Source organism: Macaca nemestrina, chromosome 2 (genome assembly GCF_043159975.1).
Source record: "Macaca nemestrina isolate mMacNem1 chromosome 2, mMacNem.hap1, whole genome shotgun sequence".
NCBI lineage: Eukaryota > Metazoa > Chordata > Mammalia > Primates > Cercopithecidae > Macaca > Macaca nemestrina.
In genome coordinates this window covers 52,111,870-52,134,807 of record NC_092126.1, presented here as the reverse complement: position 1 = coordinate 52,134,807, position 22,938 = coordinate 52,111,870, and the positions used below count along the sequence as shown (strand labels likewise).

The window sequence follows — 22,938 nt, the reverse complement described above, 5'->3', positions numbered from 1 at the left end:
GTTCAATGTTTCTTTTTTTTTTTTTTTTTTTTTTTTTTGAGACGGAGTCTTGCTCTGTCGCCCAGGCTGGAGTGCAGTGGCCGGATCTCGGCTCACTGCAAGCTCCGCCTCCCGGGCTCACGCCATTCTCCTGCCTCAGCCTCCCGAGTAGCTGGGACTACAGGCGCCCGCCACCTCGCCCGGCTAGTTTTTTGTATTTTTTAGTAGAGACGGGGTTTCACCGTGTTAGCCAGGATGGTCTTGATCTCCTGACCTCGTGATCCGCCCGTCTCGGCCTCCCAAAGTGCTGGGATTACAGGCTTGAGCCACCGCGCCCGGCCCGAATGTTTCTTAAAAGAGCTTCATTTCAGGTATATGGCTCAACCAGGAGTCCAACAGGAAAGGTTTTCCTGACTTTCACACTTAACCAAGTGCATGTTTATGGGTGATATAATGCAGTCATATATCATATATATGACATAAATGTCATAAGTAGTGCTTGATTTCCTTTGAAAATTACAGAGAAAATGAATATGTAATATTCCCATTCCGATTATCATGTAATATGGATACGAAAGGACAACCACCTAGTTATAATCTAGGGAGAACGCACTGACAGCTAATCTGGATAGCCTGACAGTTCTGAATAATGAATGGTCATTTTGTAGTGGCACCTGGTTCTCTTTTTAAGGGAAGGCATTAGGGTGGAAATAGGAAATTTGAGTTCTGCTGCCCTGAGTTAGCCCTAGGTCCATGGGCGGCCACAGGCCTAGAGTGACAAACCATCCCATTTGCCTGGGACTTCCCCAGATTTAGCACTGTGACCTGTGTCCTGGGAAACCCCTCAGTCCCAGGCAACCCAGGATAATTGCTCATCCTCTGTGACAGAGAAGACAGAGAATGAGGTGATTGTAAAGCTTTGCATTCTAACTTTTGGAAGCTCTTATGCTCCCTCTCATGTTGGGTTTAGGTTCCTGGAAAGTGTTTCTGATGAAGTTTATATGAACTTGCCCAAATATCAAACTGAATTAAACCCTTGTTCCAAGGAGGAAGTTTCCCAGATGCCATACCAAGTGCATTATCCAGTGTGTGTCTTTGAATGCTGCATATTTACCTATTTTGAAGAGACTGCATTCAGGTTTTAAAAACAACGTCAGCCTCTACCTGTTCTACTCTCTTTTTTTTTTTTCCTTTCGAGATGGAGTTTCGCTCTTGCTGCCCAGGCTGGAGAGCAATGGCATGGTCTCAGCTCACCGCAACCTCCTGCCTCCCGGGTTCAAGCGATTCTCCTGCCACAGACTCCCGAGTAGCTGGGATTAAAGGCATGCGCCACCACGCCCAGCTAAATTCACCTCAAAGTGCCAAGAGTAGAGATACCTCCGCTGAAAAGTTTGTTGTCAAAAGGAGAGAGGAGGGAGATGCAACAAGAAACACATACTAGCCTAAGATATTCATCTTCACTTTCCAAGACTCACATGTGAACTGGGGAGAAGGATTTGAAGGGAGTCAAGTAATTGCTGCGTCTTCTTAGGGCTTAGGTGTGACTTCTAGCCACTGGGCACCAGCTGTTCTTTCCATAATCCACTCAGGGCCGGGCGCGGTGGCTCAAGCCTGTAATCCCAGCACTTTGGGAGGCCGAGACGGGCGGATCACGAGGTCAGGAGATCGCGACCATCCTGGCTAACACGGTGAAACCCCATCTCTACTAAAAAATACAAAAAACTAGCCGGGCGAGGTGGCGGGCGCCTGTAGTCCCAGCTACTCGGGAGACTGAGGCAGGAGAATGGCGTGAACCCGGGAGGCGGAGCTTGCAGTGAGCTGAGATCCGGCCACTGCACTCCAGCCTGGGCGACAGAGCAAGACTCCGTCTCAAAAAAAAAAAAAAAAAAAAAAAAAAAAAAATCCACTCAGAGCCAGCCCCTTACAGGCCTGTCTGCTATGGTTTTCGTACTTGAGCTTACCCTTATGGTTTTGTTTTCTTCACTTGGCATTGTATATGTGTATGTGTGTAACTAAACCCTATTTTAAAAATGAGGGAAGCAAGCCCAGGACATAGAAGAGCAAGCCACTGAAACCCGCTGAGGCCAAAAAGACGTTTGTGAAACATTCCAGGAGGCGCTCTGGGCAGCCTCTGATTCACTGGCCTCCCTCATCGTCTGTAGCTCCTGGCTTAGGGAAGCTGCCAAAAGCACTTTCTCTATGAGCTGTGGCTCTCTGTTTCCTGGTGTTGCAAAAGGCAAAAGTTCAGGATTGAAGCCTTTACCTTTTCCATGTTTGCTTCTTATACAGCAAATCTTGTGCCGGCTTAGAATTGAGTCCAGGGAACTTGCTCGCCTTGAACACACACTTAGAGCTTTGTAGAAATGACCAAGTGTATCCTTGTCGCAGGCAGCACTCACCAGAGGGTCATGTCCAACATGAATAACCCCCACCACCTCCCCATTCCCGTGTTGACCGTTTGCTTCACCAAGGACACAGTCATTGAATTGTATCTCAGATGCCTTGGCACAGGTGGTTTTTGTTTTGTTTTGTTTTTTGTTTTTGGTTTTGGTTATGTTTTCCTTTATAATGAATAATACCAATTAAGTGTTTCTGGTCACAAATCTGCAGAGCATGGTTTTATCAATTTCCTAACACAGAAGAGAAAGCCAGTTATTCCAAAAAGAAAAAAAAAAGAAAAGAAAAAAGGAAAAGGAGATGAAAACAATGAAAAAGAAAAAGATAAATGGGAATCTAAATTTAAATTCTGACTCTCTTGGAAGGAAAAACAGAAAAGATGTCCCTGCTTTAGCTTTGATGCATTCCTGCTTCGATGGAGAAATCTTCTGTTTGGGTTACTCCTTTCTGTGGGGACTGGCAACAGTCTAGAGCTGACGAGGTCTTTAGCCTTTTTGAGGCAGTTTGTGGCAGTCTGCCCTAATCCGGCTTGGCCTCAGATACTGCATTTGGAATACTCTGACTTTTCTTTTCTTTTTTTGAAGACAGAGTTTCGCTCTTGTTGCCCAGGCTGGAGTGCAATGGCCCGATCTCAGGTGACTGCAACCTTCACCTCCCGGGTTCAAGCCATTCTGCCGCCTCAGCCTCCCAAGTAGCTGGGATCACAGGCACCCGCCAACACACCCAGCTAATTTTTTGTATTTTTAGTAGAGACGGGGTTTTACTGTGTTGGCCAGGCTGGTCTGGAACTCCTGACCTCAGGCGATCCATCCGCCTCGGCCTCCCAAAGTGCTGGAATTACAGGCGTAAGCGACCTCACCTAGCTCTTTTTTTTTTTTTTTTTTTTAATGGAACTATTGTTCTCTCCCTAAAATGTTCTGGAATATTATCCCAAGGAGTATTTTGTTCATCACAAATTTAGATGTTTTGTCTTCCCATGCTCTGCTGAGGACTCTGTTTCTCTTTTTCTCTGCCTCAGGCCTCCTCTGCCCCCAATGTCAAAAGCAGTGGTTTTAAAGAATCTCAACCACCAGTGAAGCTCATTAGCTCCAATGTCAAGGATGGTTCAGTATGGTTTGAAATTAAACAACTAGAGGGAGCAGAGAGGCAAGTTGAATCGTGGGTTCCTCGGTTGAGTCAAGTCACCTGGCTTCTACGATACTGACCAGTTTTATGACCTTGATAAAATTCACTTTCTCTGAGTTTTGGTTTCTTCATCTCCATAAGGAGAGGTTGCACCAAGCAGAGTCTCAGCTTTGACAGTCTTGATTATAGTCTAAGCTGTATTTGTTGTTTTTCAGATAATTTGGGGCTTCTTTCTTTCATTCTACCAAGAAAATATTGAGTTTGATGCTTACATGGCCATGTTTTTGTTTTATGCTTTTTAATTTTTATTTTCACTTATGTTTTACATTAAAAGATAAATTCATGTAGGAAAACTTAAAATAGTACAGAAAAAGAGAAGAAAGATCTCCCATCCCTGATACCCGGTTTCTTCTGCAGAGGTGCTCGCTGTTGCCAGTCTCAGGTGTATCCTTCTGTGGAGATTTGCTGCACATGCATAATATGCCCCACCTTTTCTAACCGCAGATAGTAACATGCTTATACATACAGTTGTGTCCTTTGGGCTTTTCCCCTTCTAGACGATCTCTAAGAAACATTGGAATCATCATACAGAGTTTCTCTAAATGGATGGACCATATCTCCCACTGATGGACATTAAGATCATTTTTAATCTTTTGCAATTATAAACAATACTGTTTTGAATATCCTTGTACAAACTGCTCTTTTGGTATGTGCTTTACTTTGAAAACAAAGCTATCATCTAAGTTCCACTCTTTTCCAGACTCTACAGTTAATAATGAGAGATGTTTAGTCTGAAAGATCAAATCTAAATTAAGTGGAAGAAATCAATGTCTCCACCATTACTTTCTGCGAATATCTCATGTAGGGGCAAGTGTTTTGAAGACTCCCATAGGTATGGCTTGGGAAGAGCTCTTCTCCAAGTCTGAAACTCCCCCAGATTAGGACTCAGATATTAATAAAATCTACTGAGCAATATCTGGTTGCTATGTGGCTTTGAGTAACACGGTACATTGCTTGTGAGTACGCCCAATGCAGCATCTTGTATACCGACAAGGGCAGTCTACCTAAGTGACTGATGATAGTCCTACTAGAATTTGTTATGTCAGTAAGTTACCAGGCCTGAGTCAGTTTTAAAATTTTTCAAAGTATCTAAAAGTCATAAAAATTAACATAGGCCTGGGTGCGGTGGCTCATGCCTGTAATCCCAGCACTTTGGGAGGCTGAGGCAGGTGGATCACTTGAGGCCAGGAGTTGGAGACCACCCTGCCAACATGGCAAAATCCTGTCTCTACTAAAAATACAAAAATTAGTGGGGCAGGGTGGCACACGACTGTAATCTCAGCGACTGGGGAGGCTGAGACAGGAGAATCTCTTGAACCTGGGAGGCAGAGGTTGCAGTGAGCCAAGATAGCACCACTGCACTCCAGCCTGGGTGATAGAGTGACACTCTGTTTCAAAACAACAACAACAACAACAACAACATAGGGTTAACAACCTGTGCCTTTGAAGCCTTTTTTTCCTAACCTGGGGGTTTCTGATACCAGAACTATTGGACATCTTTTTTGTCTTTAGTAGACGTATCAGATACTACCATATTAAATATAACTACTAGTAAGAACATACTTTTACAGAAGGTTCAGAAATGGCTGTTCCTTGAAATAATTATCATTCTTCCATCTGCGCCTCTCTTCCCTGGATGACATAGGTTTCAAGAATTAAACCCTTCTGGATGTCTGGATTTTGTCTTACTTGAATCTGTACTTAAGAGAACTTTTCCCCTGTGACACCATCTGTGCACAATCCTTTACCTCCCACCCTAGGCCTTCAAGTAGAAGTTGTAATTATACTATAACAAGCTCTAGAAGTGAAATACTCATTTCAGGTTTTTCAGCATCAATCATGACTGTTTTTTTTTGTTTGTTTGTTTGTTTTTTTTGAGACGGAGTCCCGCTGTGTCGCCCAGGGTGGAGTGCAGTGGCCGGATCTCAGCTCACTACAAGCTCCGCCTCCCGGGTTTTTACGCCATTCTCCTGCCTCAGCCTCCCGAGTAGCCGGGACTACAGGCGCCCGCCACCTAGCCCGGCTAGTTTTTTGTATTTTTTTTAGTAGAGACGGGGTTTCACCGTGTTAGCCAGGATGGTCTCGAACTCCTGACCTCGTGATCCGCCCGTCTCGGCCTCCCAAAGTGCTGGGATTACAGGCTTGAGCCACCGCGCCCGGCTATGACTGTTTTTTCTCTTGTTCTTAATCTAAGAGTGTAAGAAATGCCCAACTGGTTTTATTCATTCATCAGATCGTTTCTTGAGCTTTCCCTATGTACCTGGGATTGGGCCAGGAGGTGAGAATCCTTGGTGGCAGGCTTAATTCTAAGAGGGAAACCTAACTGTCTAGGCAATATCTTCTTCAATATCAATAACTGTCTAGCTGGTATCTTCCCTTTTACTAGCATGTTACTGGGCCCAGAGTTGTAAATCTATCCAGGCTCTCCTCGAACCCTCCCTCTTAGTAGCGCAAGCAACATTTGGGTCCCTATTTTGATGGCCTGCTATGTGTGTGGTACTTTCTTGCAAACAATTGAAAGCAGATTGTCTGTACAGAGTTGCTCTGAGGCTTCAGCAATTGTTACTTTTCTTCAGTCTCAGATGCGACAGAAGGTGGCTAAGGACAGTTGGACGGGGTACAAGAGGATCTTGATTTTGGTCTTGGCTCTACTTGCCACTAACCAGGGCACATCCCTTAACCTTTCTGGGTTATAGTCCCTATTCCATAAAATAAGAGGATGGACTAGATAATCTCCCAGGTTCCTTATGTAGCCTAACAGTTTCACATTCCATAAGCCACACATAAAAATCCATCTCATTTCTTCATACCTCCCTTCCACCAGCCCGTTAGTTCTCATGAAGGCAGGAGCTACTTTTCCAAGTTTAAGCCCAGTGCACGACACACAGCAGGAATTGCAATAACAGTTTCAGTGAGTGTATGAATAAAAAAAGAACGTTTTTATCCCACCTTCACCTCCATCCTGGAGAAATTTCTGCCATTGAATTCTTCCTCAAAGAAATCTATTCTTCTCTAGAAAAGCTTCAGTGTTGGTATTGTCTTTCAAATATATATATATATGTTGTTCAAATATACACATATATTATACATTTAATACATACATTTAATATATCGAGGTTTGGGCTACTTAAATTCATTTAAGGAAATTTACTTGTAAATCATATTTCTACACAATATCCATAGCAAACTGAAGATTAAAAATATTTAACTTAAGCCACCGGATGTGGTGGCTTCCACCTGCAATCTCAGCACTTTGGGAGGCCAAGGTGAGAGGATTGCTTGAGCCCAGTTCAAGACCAGCCTAGGCAACATAGTGAGATCTCATCTCTATGTTTAAAACATACACATATATATGAAATATTATAAAAATATACATATATTATTAAGTGTATTAAAGTGTTTTAAAGTATTTAGTGATACTAAATATAGCAAAACTTGAGAATTTTTTTCTCAGAAATGAAGTGAGTATATAAAATTATACCTTCTTGTCTTTGATGTTGACCTAGGAGGAAATAGACTGAAAAGCATGGTTTTCTTCATTACATGACATTGCCCAGCAGAAGTTAAGCAAATTTGACTGGTAAACAATTTTGAGAAAAACTAGCACTTTTAAAAATGCATTTTTGTAGAAATACCAATTATAAAATTTATTTAAGGATTTTAAAATTATTTTTGTAAAGTGAAGTCCTTTTTTTTTTTTTTTTTTTTTGAGACAGAGTCTCGCTTTGTCGCCAGGCTGGAGTGCAGTGGCGCGATCTCAGCTCACTGCAACCTCCGCCTCCTGGGTTCAAGTGATTCCCCTACCTTTGTCTCCTGAGTAGCTGGGACTACAGGCATGCGTCATCACGTCCAGCTAATTTTTTTGTATTTTAGTAGAGGTGGTGTTTCACCATGTTGGCCAGGATGGTCTCCATCTCCTGACCTTGTGATCCGCCCGCCTTGGCCTCCCAAAGTGCTGGGATTACAGGCATGAGCCACTGCTCCTGGCCGTAAAGTGAAGTTCTATATGCTGTATGGTTGTTAAATGCAGATAAATAAAGAATTTTCAAAAAATTTAAAATATTTCTCATGTCTTTATCCAGGCACAACATCTTTAGCATTTCTGCGTAATTTTTTTCTCACTAATTTCTCCCTTTGAAGAGACAAACATTTTTTTCTCAATCAGGTATTTGTTCCTGAGTTTAGCTCATAGCTCAGGCTTCCTTGCGGCGTGCTTTTCAAACAAAGGATTGGTGAAGTCCTCTTTATATGTTGGCTCCTGATCTAGGTGCTTTGTGGTACATGTTGCTTATCAGTTCACTGGTTCGTGTACCAAAGATCACATGCCCTCCTTACCTCTGCCATAAACACACAGATGAACTGAAAAAGTGTACACATGCGCGCGCACACACACACACACAGATGATCTGGTGAAATTATCTTTTAAGTTGTGATAACCTTTGTGGAATTTGCTTTAGACCACTATGTTCTATGTAAGGCTTAAAGTATACTCTAGACAGGGAAGTGTGAAATGAGATTTTAACACAAACAAAAGCCGAGACTAGATGAGTCAGGATTGGGGCCAGTATTCGAGCCTCCATGAATTGAATTAAGGTAATAATTACTTAAACAGTAATAGTTAACAGGAAAGTACTTTGGAAGGAATCTCAGGAATCTATACTCCAAAGCACAAAACACTCTGATGGTCTATTTTTGATAAGGTATTGTGGGCCCTGGTCATTAATCTGTATGTTCTTCCCTCCTGCAGTGATGAATCACCAACACCAGCAGCAGATGGCCCCCAGTACCCTAAGCCAGCAGAACCACCCCACTCAGAACCCACCCGCAGGGCTCATGAGTATGCCCAATGCTCTGACCACTCAGCAGCAGCAGCAGCAGAAACTGCGCCTTCAGAGAATCCAGATGGAGAGAGAAAGGATTCGAATGCGCCAAGAGGAGCTCATGAGGCAGGTATGGCCTTCCATGGTGTCTGGTGGAGGCTCCCTGGCCTTGGTGCCAAAGCTGATGGATAGGTAGCTGCTTACCTTCAGGGTAATGCTTCTAGAGAAAAAAAGAGAATAGGGCTCCAAGCCCTACTCCAAGCCTCTTGATTAGAATCTAGTTTCTTCTCTCAGTGTTCTGCCTGCATTTTCAGAACCAAGTTTAAGAGTACAAGGATGAGCTGTATTATCATGGCTGCCTTTGACTTCCACTGCTAGTCTTTGGGAGAAGAGAAAGGAGAAAGTAGAGAGATAAGAGTCTGTTGTTGTGTAACAAATTATTCCAAAATGTAGTTGCTTAAATACCCATTTCGTTATATCACACAATTTTGTGGGTCAGAATTTAAAAGGGGCTCACCTGGGGCTATTCTTCTGCTCTACATGGCATTGACTGAGGTCATTTAGTGGTATTCAACTGGTAGGTGGGTTGGTCTGCCTAGTTCACGATGGCTTTACCTAAGTGGGTGGCATGATGGTGAGGATTGCTGGAAGACTGGGCTTAGCTGGAACAAAAGCCTGGGATCTATGGTGTGGCGATCTCAGAGTAGTGGTACTTATTACACAGCAGCTTGGGTTTCCAAGAAAAAAGCATTCTAAGAGACAGGAAGTAGAAGTTGCCAATTTTGTGGGGCCTGGCTCTGGAAACGGTCATGGAGTCGCTTTTGCCATACTCTTTTGGTCAAAGTAAGTCACAGAGAACTACTCTAGATTCAAGCAGATAGTGGAGTGGATGTTCCTCGAAAGAAATGACAAAGAATCTTGGTCCACCACAGAGCATGAAAAAGAGGGAAGCTGAAGGGAGAATGAGAAGGGAAAGTGGTTTGTATATGGACTCCAACAGAGTGCTCTGATTGATGCCTGGGCATCAATCAAGCACTTTTGTGCCATACTCCATTCATTCACTTTTTATTCCCTCACTCAGGAGTATGTTACCATGTGCCCTCTGTGGGTCAGGCTCAGTGCTGTACTTCAAAAACGATTACAAGAGAATCCCTAAAAGAACCTACAGTTCTCTCCCTGTTTCAGTGGCTTGGTCTATGGAAGAGCAGAATTCTTTCTTCTGTGTTGCTAAACTACTATAACCCATGTTTGCAGGTCTCATACTTTTTTTCTGGCTACATTTTGGGAAGAAAAGCTTCAGTTTATTGTTTTAACTTTGCAGACTTTGTTTTGTGACTCACATGAAGCAAGATACGTGAATAACTTCCTTTTGCTACTTTAGAGAAATTAGAGAAATAAGTAGTTTTAACATTCCAGAGAACTTTCTTGGAGCAGAGCAAAGGACTGAGCATGTTAGAGTAAACGCTGTTTTTTAAAAGCTACATTTGATGCTTTCAGAAATACACATTGACTTCCATAAATGAATAATGTATTTCTCATCAAATAAATTCCGGGATATAAGAAATCTGTATTGTGTGAGGTTTAAAATGCATGGTAAGTTAAAATCATTTCTCAGATATAGTCTTTGAAAATGAGGAAAATGAATATAAATTGTGCTTTGTTGCTCAGCTGAACTTTCCTCCAAATTTGAGGCATACAACTTAATAATTAGGTAACTACAGTTGTCTTTTTTACCCTGAGGATTTATGTTTGAACTTTCACAGTTATTTCAGGCTAACGGTTGTTTATACTGATTTTAGATATATAGTGTCATATTTCTTGATGGGAAATAATTGTGTTATTAATGGTTTTCTGTCTTTGAATAATAATTTTATTTGGAATAATTTTTCTGTTTTATAATGTAGGGTAAACAGTATTCCAACAGCATTTTACACAAAGATGTGACCATTCTACAAAGAATGACCTGCTTCTCTGTTTTTGCGGTTGTTTCTCTTTCTCTTGCTTCCCCACCTTCTTTCCCACAGAAAGTATTTCTGAAAAGGAGTGGGAAAAGTGCCCCAAATTGTTTCCTTTATTCTAGCTGTAAGTGCCTTTGAACCAGGATGTAGTACTGATGGTTCATATTACAGAAATGCCAACCAAGTTCCTTAAATGCTGATCCTTGGAGGCTGTGGAACGCGGGGCGTTGTGCTGCATCTTAGTGAGCAATTGCAGTGTGTATGAAGCAGGAGAAAAGGTTGTCCAGATTTGCTCACAGAGGCTCACGTAGTTCAGCCTTGACTCTGTGTGTGTGTGTGTGTGTGTGTGTGTGTGTGTGTGTGTGTGTGTTTGTAGTTAGGAGGAGATGGAATGGTGGAGTGGATGGTTCTGGTGTTCTGATGCCTTTTTATTTTTGTTATGGAGTACAGGAAAAGGTCTAAATAGACTTTTTAATCATGACAGATTTCTTCCACATGCAGAAGCAGCATGCTCCTGATTGTCAAAGATAGGATTTAAGACCATATAATTAATGGCATTGGAGTGTTCTATAATAGTTTTCTGGGGCGTTTATCAGGATGCCTGATTATTCAATATTCAGGTGTGGACTGTGTGTTTCATCTTGGTGGATTTTTTGAACTGTTTTGGTGATTCTCTGCTTCACTTTTTGAACCTAAGCCATGGCAGCAGCGGGAAATGGACTGGAATTAAAAGTGCTCTTTGGCTCACTTGTTTAGTTGCCTTCCAGCATATGGTAGGAATTTGGAGAGATGGGGGAAATGGTGGTCCTGGTGAAATTTAAAGATTATCTGTAGGCTTCTGTTTGTTCTGTCTGTCCTACCCCTATGTCCTGGGTAGTCAACAACTGCCTGAATATCCCTTGCTCAGTGGACAGTTTGTAATTACACTGGCTCTCCTCTTGCTTGTAGGCGGCCTTAATTGCACAGCCTGTCTTCTTGGGACCCATGCCCTGCAGGTAGGCCTAGACCTACCTGCCCTTCTACCAGCCGAGCCTCTCTGGGAGCAAGGCCCCAGGCTATGCTCTCTTTCTACAGTAGAAAGGGAGGCTGGCAAAATTTAATACGTAGATGAATTTATCCCCTAATTATTAATACATTATCACTGCTGTCTATAGTTTATCATTCTTGAATGATACGACGAATCTGAAAGGTCCCTATGGAGAATATGCTATATAAATATTGTTTCAGTTTTCTTCCTGTTCCTTCTGCTATGCCATTGTTCCACTAGGCATATAGTTTGATGATGTTGTGCCATGAAAAAAACAACTCTTTGGTCCTCGTTGCATGATTTGATGTATACCGCAATGCCAAAGGTTCACCTATTAACTCATTGGCATTGAAATCATGCTAGGATATTAACAAAATGGATCTGAGGATCTTTGATCACAACTCTAAAGCGAGCCTTCATTATTTCAGTACGGAAGCTCGTATTTTTTCCTTCCTTCATTCCTTTATCTCTTCATTCATTCAATCAATATTTATTTAGTAGAAAATAATAGACAGGTAAATGGGACGTGACTGCCTTCAGATAACTTGTATTTTAGCAGAGAAGGAAAAATAATTAACTCTAATCCAAATTCATGGCCAGAAGGGTAAATTAAAACCATTCCCTGTTTCAGAGGGGCCCAGTGGCTACCATCTTTGACTTTCATTACTGGAATTGAGACCAGATGCACCTGAGCAGAGTTCTGTGAAAGTGAGCATCAGAGACTCCTTTTTCTTTCCAGTGACCCCTCAGGTCAACAAACTGTTACCATCTACAGAATTAGGATCAAAAGAGCCAGTAAGGTTTGCTATCTCTGCTGATAAGGAATCTTCCGAAGTAGAATTTTCTTAAATGCAGTCCCTCCAATTTAACATTGGCTGCTGTAGCAACAGAGCTGAGCTACTTGTATCTGATAATTGATGAATTGTCTTGAAATATGGCAGACACTCCAAGTAGAGGGGTACCAGGGAACATGAGGGGATCCCACCAGGCCTGCAGTACACAGCCGTATCAAGAAAGTAGACCTCTTCCCACTGTCAACAGGCATCTACCGTGGAAGACATAAAGAGTGCATTTTTGTGAAAGGAAGTCTTTTGTCCGTGATAGAATTTTCTTTTATTTTTATTGAATTTCCCAAAGGCTGTGAGGCTCCTTCAGGTTCACCAAAAAAATGGCAACTCTAGAAAAAAAAAGCAATTCTTATTGAAGGTTTGCTTTCTCTTCGTTTTTTAAAGGAAATTAAAATTTTGTTTGTTGAGGTTTTTTTTAAGTAGAAAAAAATTTTAATTCCTGACTAAGTGTGGTGGCTGATGCGTGTAATCCCAGCACTTTGGGAAGCCAAGGTGGGGGGATCACTTGAGGTCAGGAGTTCGAGACCAGCCTGGCCAACATGGTGAAACCCTGTCTCTACTAAAAATACAAAAATTAGCCAGACGTAATGGCAGGTGTTGGTAGTCTCAGCTACTCAGGAGGCTGAGGCAGGAGAATCGCTTGAACCTGGGAGGTGGAGGTTACAGTGAGCTGAGATCGAGCCACTGCACTCCAGCCTGAGCAACAGAGTGAGACTCTGTCTCAAAAAAAAAAAAAAAAAGAATATATATATATAAAAATTACTGAGTTACTTTTGTGATTAAGATTTTAAAGAAGTATTTTTGCCAAGTGCAAGAAGCCAGACTTCCACCCAAAACTACATCCTGTATGATTCCATTTATGTGACATTCTGGAAAAACAAAACTATAGGGACAGAGAAGAGATTAGCACTTGCCAGGGTTGGCAATAGAGAAAGAGGAGACTCCAAAGGGGCAGCACTAAGGAATTGTGGGGCAGATGGCACAGTTCCGTATCTTGGTTGTGGTGGCTATTTCACGGCTCTATGCATTTGTCAAAACTCAGGCATGTATACCACAAAGAGTGAATTTTACTGTATGTAAGCAAAAAGATAATAAAAGAAAATTAATTGCTATACACGAAAAGACAAAACATATGTTTATGGTACACAATGTATAAAATACTAAGCAACAAAAAAGGAAATTATAATCACCTATACTCTTACCTAGAAAGAGCAACTGTCAATATGTTGATGATTTCTTTCTAGTGTTTTTGTATGTATCATGTGTATCAATGTGTCTACTTTGTTTTTTAAAAGACAAAAGTGGTAGCATACTTTAATACTGTTTTGTTGCCTCTTAATATATTGAGAAATGATTTGTTTATTCTGTGTCAGCCGTGAAGTTGTGCTGTGACTTTGTATGTACCCATTCCAAGCGCCTAGAATCCTTTCTACAACAGGCCGTACATAAATTTTTAAAAGTCATGAGCCACACACACCCACAATGACTACAGAATATTCTGTTGTTACAACTGAAAAATTCAATGCAATATTTGCTCAGTATCCTAAAAGGCATGATTGCAGCTTTACCAAATGAAATGGGAAATTGTAGTCACGGGTAAGACATTGAGAAACAGGCTTGTCAGTGCCTGTTTATCTAAAAGAACAATTCCTTGACATGAGAACAGGCATATGGCTTTATCTGAAGGAGTATTTCTTTTCATGTGTATTATTCATTTAAATATAATGGTTTGGGGCCATCTGTCTGGAAGATTTTAAGCTCGAGGACCAGAACCTGGAAGATGAGTAAGTGGCAAAGCCTTAGCTCCCCCTTGTCCCTTCAATGGGGCTGCCTTGTAGAGAAATCATTATTCCCAAGCAAATTCAGCCCTGCTTTTACCCTCAACCTTTTTTTTTTTTGGAGTGGGGGTGGTTGAGGGACAGGAGAATGCAGTTTGTGAAACAAAAATGCTGACTAAGCCTGGTTTCCAGTCACCGGGGCAACAGGGACTAGGAAAGAGGGAGGCCTCGGAATTCTTTTGGCAGGTCTGTGGGATTTCTGCCGGACTTGACAGCCACCAGGCCAGGCGGGCCAGCTGGCTGACCTCGCACAGCCATCCTGACAGAGGGCTCCTGGAGGGGGACACACCTGGCTGTGAGCAGCGCTGGCCTCGGGAAGGTTCTGAGGCCGGGTTTTTTTTTTTTTTTTTTTTTTTTTTTTTTTTTTTTCATGCAAAGAGTAGCTTTTTAGCGAGCTAGGCAAGTGTCACTTTGGAGCAGATCATGAAGCATAAATGTAGGGCTATTTCATACCTTTGCTTCAGAACAGAGGACTATTTAAATTTTAGAAAAGCATTTCGTAGCATTAGGTTTCAGACTTGACTGGGTTAGCAGAGGTCATGTAGTCTAACATTTTGTGAATCTATAAATCCCTCCGTATAAGCTTGGCTATTTAAGTTCATTCATTCATATATTTGTTTTACAAATGCTCTAGGCATTAAATGTGCAACTGTTAACAACAGACCCAGCCCCTTCCCTCACAGAGCCTCCATTCTAGCTTGTGTCAAGTGTTTTATTTGCCTACACGTCCCAGAAATAATCCATTTTCCAAAATGTCCCAGTGTGCCCTTGTTGTTGAATAATAGTATCAATTCAAGTCTTTTTTTTTCTTTTTCTTCTTTTTGAGACACAGTCTCACTTCATCACCCAGGCTGGAGTGCAGTGGCGCAATCTTGGCTCACTGCAACCTTCACCTCCCAGATTCAAGTGATTCTCCTGCCTCAGCCTCCTGAGTAGCTGGGATGACAGGTGCGCATCACCACGCCTGGCTAATTTTTTGTATTTTAGTAGAGACGGGGTTTTGCCATGTAGGCCAGACTGGTCTCGAACTCCTGGCTTCAAGTGATCCGCCCACCTTGGCCTGCTAAAGTGCTGGGATTACAGGTGTGAGCCACTGCACCAGGCCTCAGCCTTCTTTTTTTTAAGTGAAGACAGAAGAGCATCTAAATTATAATGTTTTCTTTAATGTGATTTGAAGGGACAACAGAAACCAATTGTGGAATAATACAAATTTGTTTTATGCACTCTGAGTAAAAAGAGCAACAAATAGACCATAGATAATAATGACAGACTTAATAAATGCCTTCCTAAAAGTATTGCAGTTTCGATTGTTCTTTTATAGGGACAATGTGGCAAATGAGCATTAGTGATGAGTTGTTTCAAAAAGAGAGTCTCCGGGAAGTGTGACAGTGCATTTCTAGAATCCCTTGGCACTGAATTAAAAAAAGATATACATCAGTAATTTTGTTTTGTCTCTCCCCCGCCACCCCACCCCGCCCAGTAAAGAAGATAAATAATTCAGCATTCTCTCTCTGAAGTCCCTCAGGGTTTTGGCAGAGAAAGCAATTTCTCTGCATCCAGAATAACTATTTTAATACTGGGATTTCACAATACTGTCTTTTTTTTTTTTTTTTAATTTTTTTTTTCTACTCACCCCACCCTTTATAATTAAAACAATCCAATCTTCCATTTTTGCAGAGTCCCTGGCCACACACACTTAAATCAAGCAGAGCAGCCTCTGAAGAGCTGATTGTCATTTGTTTCCCTTTTGAAGTGCATTCTGGTGAGGGCAGGAGCTGGCTGGCAGAGTGTTCCCTCAGCCAAGGCGGGACAGAGCCACAGATGCTTTCAGCTGCTGTTTACTTTCTCACCTCCTCTGTTGGTTTATTCCACAGGCAAGCTGCAGGCCAACGACCTGGAAGAAAAGGAGGTTTGAGGTTTGCTTGCAGGGACACCTTCAGCTCACAAATCATCATTTGTCTTTCACATGCTTACTTCTCCAGATATTTTACATATCACCCGCCCTCCAGCTGCTAGGAAAGGGTGTTTTTAACCCATAAATAATTACTCACTTCAGAGAGCGAGATAGATGACCACAAACTCACCAAGAGATTCTTGAGCCGTTATTTTGCAAGTCTTTCCACCCCAAGCTTGGACATAGACAGAAAATAAATTTGTCAGAGGAGGGTTGCATCAGGGTTAGGAGGGCGAGCTTTCCTTCTGAAAAGTGCCCTCAAAATCGGAATTTATAACTTTGCTTGATGGGTTGTGAATTCCTAGGACATGAGCTCCACTCATATACATTGAAAACTATCATTGAATATGTACAGTTCATTCTGTTGCCCTGTTCAAGGGAGGAAAACTATGTTCAGGAAAGTTAAATCGGCTGTTTCATAAAATTTCCTCTGACCTGTCTGAGGTAGAGGGGTTGGAATTTCTATTTTATAGCTGGGAAAACAGGCTCGGAAAAATGAAGTAACTTGCCCAGTTCTCACAGCCAGTAGGTGAAAGGATTGACAATTTGAGGTCTGCCAACCTCAACTTGTCTTTCTCTGCCTCACTGAGACTTTGCCACAAACTGGGCCTCAGTTTCCTTATCTATAAAATGGAGATAACTGGGTTGTCATGAGGATGAGATGAAATAGCATGTTTTTTTTCTTCTTCTTTTCTCTCTCTCTTTTTTTTTTTTTTTTTTTTTTTAGATGGAGTCTCAGTCTGTCGCCCAGGCTGGAGTGCAGTGGCGCAACCTTGGCTCACTGCAACCTCCGCCTCCTGGGTTGAAGCAGTTCTCCTGCATCAGCCTCCCGAGTAGCTGGGACTACAGGCACATGCCACCATGCCCGGCTAATTTTTTGTATTTTTAGTAGAAACAAGGTTTCACTGTGTTAGCCAGGATGGGAAATAACATGTTAAAGGGCTTAGAACAGTGTTTCACACACAGTAAGCGATATGCAATTTTTAGCTAATATCTCTGCCTCCCACACCATTTAACACTATCAGTAGCTTGTTCTGTTGACTGCCTCACTGTGCCAGGTCCATTATAAATATGCTTTCTCATCTTTGTAGCATCCCAGCAAGATCAGTCTTATAAACCACCTTTTTTTTTTTTTCCCCCAGATAAACAAACTATCAAGAAAGGTTAAGAATTTAGTTCAAGATGCCACAACATGTAGTAGCTGAACTGGGATTTGAACTCCAATCTTTCTGGTTCCAAAGACAGTTTTTCTCCTGTGCCATGCTGCCTTTTCGGTGCCAAGCTCTCGACATGTCTAATAGCATTAAACCCCAACTACTGTTTGAGAATTCCAGTGGCTAATAGCCTGGAGAATTGAGAAGCAAGCAGTTCCTGCACTGAACTGATAACTAGAAAGCCCTTCATCGTATCTGCCTCAAATCTAGGCTAGAAGAGATCTTCCTTCTTTCCTGTGACAGTTCATTAATAGTTTGAGAGCCACTGTGTGCCCTTCTAGTCTTCCCCTGTGGTTAAATAGCCCCATGCTTCTTCATAGGATGTGATGCCCTGACCCGTCGCTATCCTGATTGTTCTCTGGTCACTCTTTGTAAAGATTTCAGTTAAGGTAAAGTGTTGGGTAGGGGCCTGGATGCAGCCTTGCACTTGAAGGTTGATTGGAGGAAGAGGTCAATTGGAATAGCTAGAGGAGCAATGATGACCTGCTTCTTGAGATGGAAAGTAGGTTTCGAGCTTGGTCTAGGAAACTGAAGATTTGTTTGGAGGGCAGGGTGGACACAGAGGGGACCCTGGAAGGGATCTTTGAATATACCTATTTAATTGGAGCACAGTGGGAAATGAGTGACAAGCCAGCTTAACGTTTGTTTTCCTGCCTCGACTAGAGGGAGCAGAGGAAGGATGGGGCGCTGAGTGAAGCCAGCTGCACCACCGATGCTCAGCAGCAGAGGCCTTGAGTCATGCCTTCAGCCAGCCTTGGCCAACTGTCACCCCTCTGTTTCCATGGAAGCTTACTTCATCCAGTGCCTGTCTTTGTCTTTGCTTCAGCTGCTTTAGTTTCATCCATTTTGACTGCTGCTGTTTGGTCTAAGTCAGATGTTTTCATTTTTACCCATGCAAGAGTAGTGGATGTCACGTGGCAGTCCAAATCCTACTGGGTCTGGGCTTTAATTTTATACCTACATTTAGTATAAAACAAAACCTTCCCCTGTTTGGATGGGAACATGTTGGTGAGGTTACCCCTTTTATTTTCAGACCTCGGGTTTTGTACTGTTTCCTTTTCTCTTTCAGTTCATGAGTTGAAATGAGAAAGTATTGTCATTCAAAAAAAGGCTAGAAGTTTTAAAGTTCTAAATACAGAACTTGTAATATAAAGTTTAAGTGAAATAAAACATCTCGCTACTCTCCATTTATATTCAGAACAAATTTTATGTTATATAAAAATGGTTTATAAACCTCTCCTCATTTGAAAAAATTGTTTTCTTAGCCTTGGTGACCATTATGAATTTCACACTTTGGTTTAATCCCTCCAAGGTGAAAGTTGACCAGGAAGAAACCTCTCACCACTTAAAGTGGATCAGTTCCACATGACAGTGTGACTTAAAATTGTTTATTTTGGTTTTTTGAGATTGGAATTCAGAAAATGCAATAAGAATAATAATTCCTTCAGCATTTATTATGTGATCTAAGCACCTTGTAGTGTTATCCTGCTTTATCATCACAGCAACCTTCTTGGGTGGGTGCTATTATCATCCCCACTTTACAAATGAAGAACAGAGGGCTAAATAACTTTCTGTTAGATAGCAGGACCAGGGTTCCAGTTCAAGCATCTAGCTCCTGACCACTTGGCCCTCCTGCTCATCCTATGTTAGGGGCAGGAAAGAATGCAACAGGACCATTTCTTGAGGATGGAGTCTTCACCTGGCTAGTTGGGTTGTATACAACAGGCTATTATTTCACTCATATTCGTGATTGAGGTGAGATTGCATGTTTTTAGTTTGTATTTCCAAGTACCCAGTGTATACCTAGCACTGTTAAGGTAGTTGGGATGTAGGAGTGAACATGACAAACAAGGACCCTTCCCTCGTGGAGCTTACATTCTAGTAGGAAAGACAGAGAATGAAGACCTAAGTTGCATTGAAGAAAATTAATGCAGATTAAGAGACAGAAAAATGACAGGGGTGAGGCTATTTTAGGCAGGAGTGAGGTAGGAGCATCTCTGAAGAGATGATATCTGTAAGAGGCAGGCATTAAGTGAGGGAATAAGCTTTAGGAAGATCCAAGGAACATCTTGCAAGAAGAGGGAACAGTTGGTGCAGGTGCAGGAGGTGGGAGGAGCAGCAGAGAAACTGGGAGACTGGAAGAGGGTGAAGGAGGGGAGCACATCAGAGACATGGGAGGAAAGGGTGGCCAGTGCTGTTATGCAGGGTGTGGTGGTCTGCAGCGAGGACCTGCCTCTGTTTACCATCCAGGTGGAACAAGAAGCAGGTGGCTTTAGAGCAGGGGGCCACATGAGCTTTACTTTGGCTGCTATGTGAAATAACCTGTGACCGAAGAATGATTTTGGAATAATCTTAGACAAAGTGTTGTATTATAAATAATAACTTTCTCAGACTGGCCTAATTTATATTTCAAAGCTATTATTCAGGCCGGGTGCAGTGGCTCACTCCTGTAATCCCAGCACTTTGGGAGGCCAAGGCGGGCAGATCACTTGAGGCCAGGAGTTCGAGACCAGCATGGGCAACATGGCGAAACCATATCTCCACTAAAAATACAAAAATTAGCTGGGCGTGGTGGCACATGCCTATAGTCCCAACTACTCAGGAGGCTGAGGCACGAGACTTGCTTGACCTGGCAGGCAAAGGTTGCAGTGAGGCGAGAGCACGCCACTGTACTCCAGCCTGGGTGACAGGGTGAGACTCCATCTCAAAAGAAAAAAAAAAAAAGGGGGCAGTTATTCTGGGCACATTCAACACCCTTTCTGATTTCTCTCTCATTTGTTAGTCAGTTGAAGGTAGAAAATGATACTGTGAGCCCCCTACAGACAGAAGGCAACATTTGCCCTTAGGATGACTTGGTGGTTAAGTCTTCAGGGTAGTTAGGGAAACATCAGGGCTGGAGAATAGAGCTTCTGTTCTCTTTGATTTAAAATAGATGGAACAAATGTGAAATGGCACAGTGAAACATTTCCTGCAATGTAGTATAGGTTTTTCAGCTTTGGTTATCATGAATAATCCTTTAAATTTTATTTAGATATTTTATTTATATATTTAGACACACACAAACATTATTTTCTGTTTTATTTAGTAGAAATAGCTAGGAGTAATTTAAATTAATAGGAAAGTTTAGAACTATTTGTTTTCTATCTAATTTTTGATATTTGTTCTTATTTTATATATCATTACAGATAACAATTCGTACGTGTTATACATAATGTATTTTTTTTATCCCATGAAGTTCCAGAAATGATTCTTACTATATCTAAATTTAGAACTCCTGGTAATTGCAGATTCAACTTGTATTCTTTTTTTTTTGAGACAGAGTCTCGCTGTGTCGCCCAGGCTGAAGCACAGTGGTACAATCTCAGCTCAATGCAACCTCTGCCTCCCGGGTTCAAGTGGTTCTCCTGCCTCAGCCTCCCGAGTAGCTGGGACCACAGGTGCATGCCACCACGCCCGTCTAACTTTTGTATTTTTAGTAGAGATGGGATTTCACCTTGTTAGCCAGGGTGGTCTCGATCTCCTGACCTCGTGATCCACCTGCTTCGGCCTCCCAAAGTGCTGGGATTACAGGCTTGAGCCACTGCCCAGCCTCAACTTTTATTCTTAGGACTTATGTTGATAAAGTTTTGTCAGATAGAAAGGAATGCAGCCATCTCATCAACTTTTATATTAAAAGTGTCTTTGTTTAGAGGTAAACTCCCACATTTATTCAGAATGATTGAAAAATGGAATATTCTAGTAAAGTTCGTGTTTTTGGATAATGAGGTTATGAGTCAAAAGATTCTTGCATTTATGGTTAATAAAGTACTAGAAATTTACCATTGACAAGGTACATTTTTTCAAACTGTGGCTCAGGGTATGTGAGTGTGCTTGAGGGATGGGGACTGGTGGGGTCCAGGCTTTTTATGCCAGATTCAATCCTTGTTGCTCCTTCTGAGGCTTTCAGGAAAACTTTGGTTGGATAATAAGGTTTCTAATGTACCCTGCCTGCCATATTAAAAACAACTATCAGAAAGTCATTTGATTTTTCTAGGTTTATTCAGAAGGCACTTCCAAGATTTAGATGGTGAATGAAAATAACTTCTTACCAAAAAAAATCTCCATTTTTTGGTTTGCTTTTTATAGATTCCTGAATAAAATTTGTTAGTTAAGTATTCGATTATTTGCAATTTAGATGAACAGAAGTGAGCCAGAGACCCTTTCCAGCTAGAAAATTTATTTCAGTATAAGTTAACAATACAGTTGGTTTTTTTTTAATCAATCAGTTCTCTCATGGTTTGTAACAGCACAACGAACTCTAGTAACTGAAAATTTTTATAGCCAATGACTTCACTAGGACTTGTCTAGACAGCAGTTACCCTCTAAAGTCACAGCATGTTAGGACTGGAAGAGATCTAACAAAGATACTGTAATTTAGAAGTCCTAAATGTTCTGTTTGCCATTGTAGCCATGGTTTTACGGTTTGAGGGACAGTGAGACCAATGACTTCAGCATGGAAAGTGGGAAACTGATAGGCATAAATATGGGGAAAGGCCTAACCTTAGTTTGGGATGCAAATGTAAACATATAAAAGTATTCTCTGGAAACAGCAGCAAATTTGAAAGGAATTTGATGTCTGGTTATGTTTGTCAAAAAGGAGAGACTCCTGGAGATCATACCTAGAGAAAGTAATTGCAGTCAGTAGATTTCTAGCATTTTGGATGGACTCTCCTTGGCAATGTAATGCTAGCTTTTATAAAATAATGTTTATATTATTTGTTTTTGCTAATGAAATCCATATGCTGTGAAACAGTTACTTGTCTGTGGGATTTGGATTGGATCTACATGTTTCCCCAATCTTCAGCATTTTAGTCAACGAAGTAGTCAAATGGATTGACTTTTTTTTTTCCTTTTTTTTGAGACAGCGTCTCACTCTGTCATCCAGGCTAGAGTGCAGTGGCGTGATCTCTGCTCACTTTAGTCTCAACCTCCCAGGCACGAGGCTCCTCCTACCTCAGGCTCCCAAGTAACACCAGTCCCAGCTAATTTTTGTGTTTTTTGTAGAGACAAGGTTTCACCATGTTGCCCAGGCTGGTCTCGAACTTGTGGGCTCCAGTGATCCGCCCACCTCGACCTCCCAAAGTGCTGGGATTATGGACGTGAGCCACCGCCCCTGGCCACTGATTGGCTTTTCAAAGTAAACTTTCAACTCATTGTTTTGCTTTCCTGTCTGTAAACATAAAACTTCCAGATGCAATTTAATGTAGAGCCTGTACTCTGTAATTCCACAGTTTTACTGGCCTGTAAGTGGCAAAGACCAGAATGTACCTTATAGTCCAGAGGAATCTGATTGCTTTGATTGATGTAGATTTGGTTTGAGAACCTGAGATAGAAATAGCCTTGTCTCTGAGAAGTGTTTTGAGAGGACTTTCTATGATTTGGGTGTTTAAATAATTGCATGGGTGGGATGATTGCAACAGTTAAGTGCCCTTAGGTCAAATAATAGCTGAGCTTCCCATTAACTTTGTGAATGTGAAGTGACTTATGTCTGTAAGACTTTCTTCAGAGAAAGAATACCAGTGGTTACCTGGTGATTTTGACTTGCTGGGAGTAAATACACAGTGCTTTGTATTTGGTGAAAAGTTTTTGTTTTTTTTGAGACGGAATCTCGCTCTGTCACCCAGGCTGGAGCGCAGTGGTGTGATCTCGGCTCATTGCAAGTTCCGCCTCCCAGGTTCA

The 22,938-nt window shown here is 41.8% G+C and overlaps 1 protein-coding gene across 1 annotated transcript in view; it reads left to right on the top strand.

The window, feature by feature from the left end:
- LOC105463670 (WW domain containing transcription regulator 1) overlaps positions 1 to 22,938 on the top strand; it is a 143,901-nt gene that overhangs the window by 109,334 nt on the left and 11,629 nt on the right. The window contains exon 4 of the mRNA XM_011710887.2: positions 8,309 to 8,511. Coding sequence (XP_011709189.1) covers positions 8,309 to 8,511 — 203 coding nt within the window. The remainder of the gene's footprint in view (positions 1 to 8,308; positions 8,512 to 22,938) is intronic.